The sequence below is a fragment of the Bidens hawaiensis genome, unplaced genomic scaffold, assembly GCF_021521415.1.
Source record: "Bidens hawaiensis isolate Kalapana, Puna unplaced genomic scaffold, B.hawaiensis_p1.1 tig00005944_1, whole genome shotgun sequence".
Lineage (NCBI taxonomy): Eukaryota > Viridiplantae > Streptophyta > Magnoliopsida > Asterales > Asteraceae > Bidens > Bidens hawaiensis.
In genome coordinates, this window is record NW_027491393.1 from 1,232,012 (window position 1) to 1,243,779 (window position 11,768).

General features: G+C 33.5%; 1 protein-coding gene across 1 annotated transcript; it reads right to left on the bottom strand.

The window, feature by feature from the left end:
* Positions 1-1,093: 1,093 nt before the first annotated feature.
* LOC143631135 (nuclear transcription factor Y subunit A-4-like) lies at positions 1,094-5,472 on the bottom strand. Its single transcript, XM_077099982.1, has 5 exons — positions 5,316-5,472; positions 4,198-4,331; positions 4,022-4,090; positions 3,682-3,822; positions 1,094-1,501 (listed from the first exon to the last, which is right to left on the bottom strand). Exons 1-5 carry the CDS (start codon positions 5,470-5,472, stop codon positions 1,094-1,096), a joined length of 909 nt encoding a protein of 302 aa, XP_076956097.1.
* Between the last annotated feature and the right edge of the window lie 6,296 nt (positions 5,473-11,768).

An 11,768-nucleotide genomic window follows, 5' to 3' on the forward strand; every position in this document is an offset into this window, starting at 1 on the left:
CTCAACAAGTTTATTTTTTTTTAAAGGACTCAATGTGTCCCCGCCTTTTAACCACAGAAACGCAAACAGTAATTTTCTCTTATAAAAATTTTCCCTTACTAAAATCAACCATTGCCATGGGGAGAGAGAATTCTATGGTGCTTCACAAAAATCAAACATTAGCATTTATGGTGTTTTAACTTTTATAGAACGGGTCCGGATCCACCTTAAAAATGCTTCGTTTTCGTTTCACCCATATATTTTGTACAATTTTGACACAATTACAAGAAAGAATAAAGAAACCATTGGCCATCTCGTTTCTTATGCTCCTAATATCAATTTATCATAATCAAGGTCATTAAACATGATAATATGTCAAAGCCCATTCACAAATTACCTCTTATGTTGTGTGAACAATAGAAACTGTGTTTGTGTATCTATCCCATAAACAAATAATGCATACGCCAACACTTTTTAGCCTCAAAGTTTGAATGCATTTATAATTTATTTGTGACCTAATTATTGTCAACTTTGCTTCAGAATTTATAAACTTTTAAAAAGGACACTTAGCTACTCTTACTATTATTGTCATTTGAGCATTCATTTTTATTACATTTTTGAATAATTGAACAAGTGTGATAAAAATAATGCATGTTTTATTATTTCTACCAAGGTTTTATTAGTTTCTCCAGAATAAGTGTAAAGGAATTAGGACATACATTTGTTCATTTCTTGTAACAGTAAGACGTGCATAGTGGAGTTTTCTAGAAGTACCAACAAGATTACATTATCAAAAAGCTTTGAAATTAGAAGGCACACAACACCTGAAAAAACACACAGGGATTTATCTGAAACAACAACATAGTAAAGGTGAAACAAACACAGTAATTGTTTTCTTTTTTCTTATTTTTTTTTCATATGCATTAAGGCTATTATTAGCATCTCGTAATAACTCAAAACATTTGCAAAACTTGCAACTAGAAAGAGGTTAGAGACAGCCTTAACGCACAAAGCCAAGGATGAGTTGCCAAAAGCACCAAACGATCATTTGAATAGGCTACCAGAACTTGAGGTCCAATATGTTAGTGGCACGACACATTGGACCTTGTCAACATTACACTGCAAAGTTGAAGTGGCTACCACCACCACCACTGCCAGCCACTTCAACCCAGTTTCCGTGCATACCAAAACCATGCCCAATAGTGTTTCCAGACATCATATTTGACAAAGAGACCATCGAAAGAATCCTGATTGGGAAATGCTTGAGGTCTCCTATTGAGAACATACTAGTCACCTCCGGTTGAGGAAGGCAGGAACCATCATTGTTTGATTGTTGAGGAGAGTTCATGTTATGGCCTGACAACAAAATAGTAAATTTAGGAGATTCAGGTGAATTTCCATCTTTTTTTGAATCTATGTTTTCATCTTTGCAGTTTCTTATATTTTTGCTGTTCAGAAACCGACCCCCATTCCCTCTTGGTCGGCGCATTGCATGGAGATGACGTGAAAGGTGCAAATATGGCTGCATACAAAAACCAAGTGAATTATAGACTTTTTTTTTGAGTTATCAAAGTAGAACAATATATTAAGAGAATTTTAATTTTATTCTTATTAAATCTAGCAAAAAAAAAAAGCATATGAAATGAGTAACATATATACTAGGAATTTGAGTTGAATGGTTTCGGTGAACACAAACTTATTGGCTTATGAGTTGATGCATGCAAATAAGTTCGGAAAAACTCATAACCCTTGAAAATATGATAATTGAAACTCTTTAAAAACTTACCATTGCATTAGCAAATGAAAACAAAAATATCTAGTAATCACTAACTAATTATGCCGGAATTATATAAATTTCTAAAATTTAAAGGAAGCTAAAAGATCAATCAATATCTATGAAATGCATTGCCAATGATGTCCATTCCAACTGGTCAGGGTGGGAAATGGTTACCCATTTATATGAGGTTTCTATCTGGGAGGTCTCAAGTTCGATTCTTGGCTCATGTGCACGCTCTGAAATATGAGCGACACCACTATAATAAGGGATTTCAAATTTGGGTAAACTGGGTTGTATGCATTGGCGGATCCAGAATTTTTTCAGTGGGTTCACTGTTTTAGATACATATTTCGTAAAGACGGGATATAAATTTCAGGTCGGTTCGACGGCTCGGGTCTGGTAAAATTAGGGCCTTTATTATATACAAGTGATTATACGTGGCAAAATGGGCTGAATGGATGGGGTGTGTTAACAATAGTTTTAGAATATGATATATTTGTTTTGGGTCAGGAATGGATTCTAACAAAAACTAGCACATGTTAATTTAGCAAAAAGTATTAAAATAATTAAATCATCAATAGAAGTGACCTAGAAGTCATTTGTAATTCTATCACTACATGCTTTATTCTTCTTCTCAGTATTTCATGAGCAAATTGACTCAAAAGTTAGACAAAACATTTATATATATTTAAAAAGCTCAAAATACCTCTATAACCAACAGAAAAGGTGCATACTAAGTTATTAATCATTGTGGTCAAATCATAATGAGATTAGGCAAAAGAAAATGTGTTATATAAGGCAAATATATTCATAATTTTGATCAAGAGTCAGATTCATACTTCTATCATACGGTTGGTACACATATATGAAATCTATAAAAACAATATAATCGATTCAGAACAAGGTTAGTAAGTTCTACTACCTAAACTTGAATTGAGCTAATTAGTTGCAACTCCTATATATGTTGCTACATTCTTAATCAATCGAACACCCTAATTGCTTTTGGTAGTATTAAAAAAAAAAAAAAAACTATCTGTGTTGCTACAAAACCCTAATTGCTTTAGATAGTATTTAAAAAATAAAAATAAAAAAATAAAACCCTCCTATCTATGTTGCTACATTCTTAATCAATCAAACACACCCTAATTGCTTTTTTAGTATTTTGAAAAAAAAAACCCGAAAGCTCGCTATATTTGAGAATCAAACCCAGGTTGCTTCAATCACAAAGCTGAATCTTAACCACCAAAGTCCATGCTAATTTTGTTAATGGGTTCACTTCACATTTTTATATGGATTCACTCTAATTTTTTATATAAGCGTCCTACTAAAAATCCGAAATTCAATTGATTTCCGTAAACCCAGTAGCAACTAGCTAGATCCGTCCCTAGTTGTATGCGAGTGGTAAGCCTTTCGAAGTTCTCCCAACAACCAGTTACACTTGGGCCGTTCAAAAACAAATCTATCAAATGCATTTTTAGTTTACGAAAGCTTGAATTTACTAAATGCACTTAATTTGTGATTTTACACAAAACTGCAAACATTTTTTTTATATATAATTAATGTTTTAAATCGCATTTTCTGATTTTTGACTATATATGAAATTACTTATTTCCTCCGTTAATATAGAAAAAGAAGTATTAATATATTTAAAACAGAACACAAAAACATGTCAAACGTGGACATAAACATGTGATAAAACTAGAGAAAAAAATAAGGAGAAATATAACGTTCCAAAAAAAAAATCAATTTTTCAAATCCCGGTTTCAATAAATTCTAATTACATCAAAAACATGTTTGACAAACATCATATGCCATCATTTTATTTTATTTTTATCAATGAACATGCCAACAACACCCCGAACTAGACCTAAATGAACTGAATTATGCACCTTTACAAGAATTTAATAGAGAACTTATAGACATACCTTACGACTTTTTGAAACTTTATTAGCCATTTCCACCTTAGCACGTGATCTTCTTCGTCTTATAATTCTATGATATTGTTTTGCATTCACAAATAACGGTCCATCATCACTACCCAAGTTCAACGGCAACATAATCCGACCCTGAATCATATGAAATAGACAATTCTCAATCTTTAAGTGTCAACAATATTTCAGAAGTACTAAAAACATGAATCAGATTCCCTACTAACCTTGTTCATCCAAATAGATTAAACATAATTTAGTTGTATCAATTTTAAAAGTTATATATATATATATATATATATATATTCCTTCGTAAGATTATATTAAAATTATCCACCTTGATTTGAGGTCCATAAGCTGAGAACAATCCATAATATTGATCCTCATAAGGGTATCTGCCACAAACCTATATATAATATAACCATTGACAAAAAGAGAGATAATGTATCAACTTATTTATATAAAGATTAAAAAGTTCAAAATTGTGAAAAAAAGGTAAGTTAAAAGTTGTACCATGGTAGGCTGACCAAATCCAAGGTCAACATAAGTTTGATTAGACTGCATTGAAAGAGCTGCCTGAATTTTTGGTGATTTATGCTTGTTTGATGAATTCTTGTACTCATCAGTATCAACTTCATCAACTTTACCTATAAGTTTTCATGTTTCAAAATAATGCAATCTTTATCGTGATGTAAACATGCAACTTGGTTTTAATAAGTATGCCACAAAAAAAAGCACCTAAAGCGCAAGGTGACCGAAAAAACGTTAGGCTCAGGAGGCAACAGCTTGTTGCACATGCGGGTCTAAACTTGTCAAGTTTAAAGTTATTTTGTTATTAGTATTTTTATTGACCGAAAAAGGTTTGTATACGTCGCAAACAAGTCCAAGTTTGAATATTGCCTTTAATTAACTTCTTTCTTTTGCTTTTTTTTCTATAATAAATACGTAGTTTTGCTCCGCTTTTATATTGTCAACATTACCGATGGAAGTTAACCGAAAATCAAGTTATATTCAAAATACAATATTTCTGGTCTAGTAAATTTTAAAAAATGTGTTTTTAATATAAACTCAGTTTTGGATAATATTAATATTGCAATACCGGATAAGAAAAAACAAAGTTGGGTAAACTTTGAATAAAACGGTGTAAACCGTGCTATATAAAAACATTGAAAAAAGACTATGTAAACTATGCTAAATAAAATATGAAAAACAATTTGGAAAAAAAAAAAGACTCGTCGAATAAGCAAATTAACTTTGACTTTTCCTCTTAAGTTCAACTCCGCTACCTTAGGTAGCTGACTATCTAAAAACCAAGCATGTTCCAAATTTGGTCATATGTAAAAATGACCAAAGGGACGAGAAGATTATGAATACTTGCAGAAGAAAGACAGGAAGGGATCAGAGACAAGAAGACACTTTAATAATGTTTATCCGATACTAAAAAGAACACCTCACTTTCATGAAGTTGTCACCTCACGTTTCAGCTTTTGAGACCTACTCCACTCGAGAATCACGCCTCACACTTTTAAAATTTAAAACCAAGACATACATACACACATTTGACATAGAAAATCAGATTGCTAAATCACGATCCTAAACTTAGAGATACATATATTATATTAAAGGATTACCATGCGTGAGTTTTTCACCACATAAAGTGTCTATTTCCTTCGTTGATCGAGTCACAAGCTCACTCCACCAAGGACCCGAACCGGGTGCCGGTGAACCCATGGGATTCCAACCACTGCCATCATCTTGTTCTTTGTAATAAACAGAATTCTTCGTCATACCTGTAAGTCAATAACTTAGATCTTAATTGGGAGTGAATATTCAGAGAGGGTGTGAAGGAATAACAGTTAGATATATATATATATAAATCAAAATCCCATTACGAAGAAGAGAGAGGAATCCCCAGTTGATCTTATAAGTGAATATATTAATCATTAAATTTATTATTAGTTAAAGCTAGATTATCTTATGCAATCATGTAACGTGTTTATTATTTTTTATAACCTCACTATGTATTTAAATACGTACCTAACAAACCTTTCGTTGAAAACTAAGGCTATTTTTAAAAACAATTTTAATGATAAAGTTTCTTATTATGATATCAACTTTAGTTTATGTGGAGCACTCATTATTAAAATATATAAATATCAACTTTTTTTGCACGTACAGTTATCCTAAAACACATCGGGTGGTGTTTTTTTAATGATATAGTTAAAACACAATCACAGAACTAGAAACTGTTTCTATTTGTGGTAATTTAACCGCTTGTGACTTCTTCATTTGGATATAGGTAGGCCAGTTGCCAATTGACCCAATCTCCGATGTATATATCTTATTATATATATATATTAAAAAGCATTTTGTGGTTATCTCACTAAAATTACTGTTCATCGCACAGGGGCCACTTAGTTTGTCACAAGTATGAAACCAACACGAACTTCAAGTTGGTAGTTACGAAAGTGTTTTCTAGGCAGAAGCTTTGGCCCCTTCTTTGCCGGAAACCTCCACTCCTTCACCCCGCATAACTCACAACCCTTCGCTTCTTCCTCCCATCTCGGCCTCACTGTCGGTTCTAAGCAGAGACCATTGGCAGCAGCAACACCGTGATGGCAGTTCTGGCGACTTGGTTTGGTTTCGATGGTGTCACGCTGCACTTCTGTCGACTGTCACGGTGTTTGGACGGGGTAATTGCAAGTTTCACCTTTAATTCAGTCCTTTGATATATATATCACAACTTCCACCTTTAATTTCACCCCTAACTAAAAACTAGGGTTAGTGATATTCATTTGCATCCGATGGATGATTGCAAATTTCCTTACCGTTTCTGCACAAATCACAAAGCTGATGCAGGTACATGTTTATCTTTGATTATTATATATGATTTTAAATGTAATTTGAATTTGTGATATCCCAATATGTGAACTCAAATTATTTGCCATCTTGCTTTGGTGTTATGAAAGATACGTGCTTGCAATTTTTAAAATAGTTGTAACTCCACTAATTATTCTTTTTAACCAGTTTGGTCTAACAGTTTGATTGTGCATTTTGAGTCATGACCGCAAGTAATTGAGTAGTAGCCATTCGCTATGCCATCAGCAAATCAGCAGCAGCAAGCCCATCTAATGTATATGCTCATTATTACCATATTTATGTTTTAGGACCTTATTAACAACAACTGCTACTGAACTTACTATTATTTGTTACACCTCAAATGTTGTAATGACTGCAATATCAACTACTTATACTATTAATATGATGAAATGAACAAGACTAACTATTCTCTTATAGCTGCTTGTTGCACATTGAATAGTACTATATTTGACTTTTACATTGAACCATATGTAGTAAAAAAAAGGTCAATTTAATAACCTAAAATTGCAGTTTGACTTTATCCAGTCAAACAATCAAAAATAATTAAATTGTATTAACCCGCAACACAAATTGATCAAACCGACAATATTGTAACATATCCGAACAATAATAAATAACAAAAATACTACATTAAAGTACTTTCGAAACCGAAATTTGAGTTTCAAGTAATCAAAAAATGGATTTAACTTCTTGACCAAACTTTCTAAAGAGAATGGTAATTCTGTTGGCTATCTAACGGATGAATATGAGCCAAATGGGTCGATAACTAACTGGTAAAAAAAAAGAAGACTTATACTGGTAAAAGCTATCTTAAACAAATTTAATGGATGAATCTGAGCCAAAATCGTTTAATACTAAACCCCTTATGCAGTTCTGCAAACAACTTCTAAGACCGAAAAGAAAAGGTAGTTTTGGCAAGCTCAATAGTTAGTTGGTTTGCTTCTTTTAGCAAATCGTTGCAGACATAGAATGATACGTGCCAAACACATCAGTAGCATGTTACCACGTTTAGTTTACATGCTTAAGTCATGCACCTTTATTTTAGTTTGCATGTTTCCATGTTGCACTTTTCTGTTCCTAGAATTTAGAGTAGTGGAGTAGTGTTGGTTTAATATTAACACCTTTGCATTGTAAGCCTATATAAGGCACTTTAACTTTGTTTAATGTTAAGAAGAAAATTATGAAGTAAAATGTCTAGTTCCTTATCTTATTTCTTTGGAGTCTAACCCGCTCAAAGGGTCTTAGCTTAGGAGATCGCTGATCTCGAATCCGGCTACTATCAATGTGCTTTCATTCCCGAACCCAATTCCTCCACCTACTTTAAGGCCTCAGCGTACTACACTTAAAGAAACCATAGCCACCTTTGCCAATGTCATCTCCGAACAAGAGGTTGCAATGAAGGAGTACTCCTCTGCCTTGGATACCTTCGTCACCGCCTTTTCTGATGCCCAAGCTGCTCACTTTGAGCAAACCAAACTCTTAATATCATTGGCCAAGTCCCTTACTAAACTGAAGCCGTCATTGGAACCACCACCTCCACCACCGCCGCCAACCGTCCCACCACCAACCCCCGAAAACTGCACCAGTAACCGTTGTTCCCATTCCAACAAAATCGACACCAAAACCTGTACAGCGGGCCCCAACACCCTTACCTTCCGCTTCCGCCGAGTCACCGCCAAAACTGATGTCACTTGACAGGTATGCACCACCATCGGCTACAACACCTCCACAAATTCATCCTCAAGTTACCTAAAATCTTCGTTTACGAATGTTGACAACCAATGAACCCTCAAACTCCAACTTAACCACTGTATCTCTCGTGATGTCCAAGGGCAACCAAACATCCCGAATGGCACCCACCGTGGCGTCCTTTTGAGCCCGTCCACTACCGCTTGAACAACGATGATGAAACACCTACTTCCAATGAACAACGTGAATGGCGACCACCATGGCGCGTCGTTGAAACTGCATCGAGCGCAATTGGAAAGGCCGAATGGCGACCACCGTGGAAAACGATTCCGTCCTTGAGGACAAGGACAGTTTTTAGGGCGGGAGTGTTGATACGTGCCAAACACATCATCGAACACATCAGTAGCATGTTACCACGTTTAGTTTGCATGCTTAAGTTATGCACCTTTATTTTAGTTTGCATGTTTCCATGTTGCACTTTTCTGTTCCTAGAATTTGGAGTAGTGGAGTAGCGTTGGTTTAATATTAACACCTTTGCATTGTAAGCCTATATAAGGCACTTTCACTTTGTTTAATGTTAAGAAGAAAATTATGAAGTAAAATGTCTAGTTCCTTATCTTATTTTTTTGGAGTTTAACCCGCTCAAAGGGTTTTATCTTAGGAGACCGCCGATCTCGAATCCGGCTACTATCATAGAACCCGCCGCAAAGCACGGGTTAGTTTACTAGTTCTTAAGAAAAGGTTTTAACGTGTTTTGAGGCACTATTAACCATTTATTGCAACGATGCATCCAAACTTAACTTTAATTTAAGGATTTTTTATATATTTCCTTTTTTTAAACATATCAATTTACATATTTCTCCAATATATAAACATTAATTACATATTTTCTTTTTGTCAAATCAAATTACTCATTTACCCTTATTTATCTTACAATATCCACAACCAAACAATTAAAAAACATGATTGAAAGATAATGCAGCTGGACAAAATGAAATGTCCACTTCTTTCTTCAATATTTTTCTATGACACAGGCAACATACTCTTCTTTGTTCGGCGCCAGCTCCCTTGCTTCCTGTTTGTCTTCTACGACATTTGGTATGGTTCATTTTTAGGGTTTCGTATCTTTCTTTAGGATTTTGTATTCGTCTTCCAGTTCATCGTTCAATTCTGTATCTATTAGTTCGTGGCATCTAACATATTTGTTTGAAAACAGCAATAAAATTGAAATATAAGGTTATTCATATGTATGGGGGCGTCTTCATCGGTTGTTTATTCGCAACAGTAAATTTACATTATTGTATGGTGTATTTCAATTTTTTATTTTGTAAACCGTATATGATAATATATAAAATAGGTTTATATGTAATATTATTATTCACAGCAAACATAAAAAAAAAAAAAATTGTTGCTTTGCTCTTAGTGTTAGCCAAATTCATAACAAAGTTTAATAATAATAATAATAATAATAATAATAATAATAATAATAATAATTATTATTATTATTATTATTAAGGGTTTTTACATATTCCCTGTTACTAAACCTATTATTATTAGTTTAATTATTAAGATAATAGTTTATTAAGATAAAATGGGAATTTAATTAGTTATTTTAATTAGATGAATAAATATGTTCTATTTGTTGTTCATAAAGGGGAAATATGTAATTGATTTCTAAGAGTTTGATAAATATATATGTAATAAAGAAGCAGTGAACATATGTAAATGCCACACTTATAACGATACAATTACAATCAAGTGCCAGACAATTACAACCTGTGCTTTTAGTTGTAAAAATAAGGATTATATATGAAATTCAATTTTACATATTTTTTTTCCTTCATACTATGATATAACAATTTCTGCTACTTTTCTCATACATAAATTCGCAGACACGTGATATATAAACATGTGAACTTGCTAATTTAAGATTAAACTTTGTAAACATAATCATTTTTTTTTTAAATATTAGTATTAATAATATTACAAAATTTCTTTAGTGTTAGGTGTACCAGTGAGAAAAAAAAAAATTGAATCGGAAGAAATTTTGCAAATTAAATATCATTAACTTTCCTTGTAATATTTCGGGTATTGTTTGGTTGGTTTTTATTTATTTGTATGTTCACGATTCTTGCTTCTTGTGAGTTCTCCATCTTTTTTTTCCTTTTTAAATATATTTAGCCATTCAAAAAGAAGAAAAAAAGCCCATGGTTAGACAAATCATACTCGAGCATTGTAGGGGCAACGTTTTGGCTCAAAACGCCGGGGAACATCGCCCCCTCCGGCGTTTTGAGACATTTTGACCTTCAAAAACCTCTCAACGTTTTGTACACAACATTGGTTGACGATGATAGTGAGGCCAAGCAGAGAAAGCAACGCATCAATAAAGAAGGAAGGTGATGACGTTTTGGCTTTTTCCACTACGAATGATCTAACAGTACATTACATTATAGATTGTTATAGATTGAGTTGGTGCTATCTTAAAAAAATTCCGGGCGCTGGTTAATGTAAAAAATAATTTTACTATACAAAAGTGTAAACACCTATTTTTACATTATGTTTTGTGTTGTATCAATATGTTGCATCGTTTTTACATTGAGGAAGCAACTGCTTGGGTGACTGGCAAATAAATTAAATATTGTTTATATCGATTTATGTTATTCCCTTTTCAATTTGTTTAGATGAATAAATCTATGTCTTTATTAATGTTTGATTTACTATTAATTAAAAATATTATTTGGTAATTAAATTAATACCTCTGGACATTTTTTTATAACATCAATGTTTGACCAATAAGCTAGTGGTAGAGTGTTAAGGAAGAGACTTGGTGTTCTATGTGACCCAGGTTTGATTCCTGTCTACAACATTTAATTTCAGAGGCACCAGGGTGATGATGAGAGACTAGACGATTAGGTGACTTTCACTAGTTGTATCCTCGAATTAACGAGCTTTATCTCACCTCACTGTCGTGCCTTCGGGCAAGTGTTCACGGACGTTGGCCTTAGGTGAGGGTTTTTCTCGGATCGAAAGGTGAGTGTATCCCAATTTGATGAATTTAACCAGTAGCCTATTTGAAGGATTCGTTGACCGTTAAAATAAAAACAACACCGGCGTTTGGTGTAAACTTATCGTCACTATGCGTAGATATAAGAAAGCTATTTATGCAACAATGCTAGTAGTAAAATTCCAAACCTTTGTTTTGACATATCTAATTAGATAATAATTAAAATAAGTTATTTTGGTAACCCTATAATCTATAACTTCTCTATGGTTTCGATTATATCAATTTGAAGACCAAACATAGTAGTGCAGGGAGGGAAAGTCAAACGCCCCCCTCTCATTCTTCATTGGTCCAATGTACATTGGTTTCACATTCTTCCAAACCTTAACCGTTTTGTACACAATGGTGGAAAACAATTAAGCCCCTGAAAACACCTTGATAGCGGTGTACCCGGGCATATTGGGCCATTTTCCTTTCCAAACACCCCATTTACGGATGGTCTTATTACACCTAC

Coding starts and splice junctions, on each gene's coding strand:
- LOC143631135 (XM_077099982.1), bottom strand. CDS start 5,472: ATGACGAAGAATTCTGTTTATTACAAAGAACAAGATGATGGCAGTGGT. Junction 4,091..4,197: donor GATTTGGTCAGCCTACCATG/GTACAACTTTTA, acceptor TATTATATATAG/GTTTGTGGCAGATACCCTTA. Junction 1,502..3,681: donor AAGTTTCAAAAAGTCGTAAG/GTATGTCTATAA, acceptor TTTTGTATGCAG/CCATATTTGCACCTTTCACG.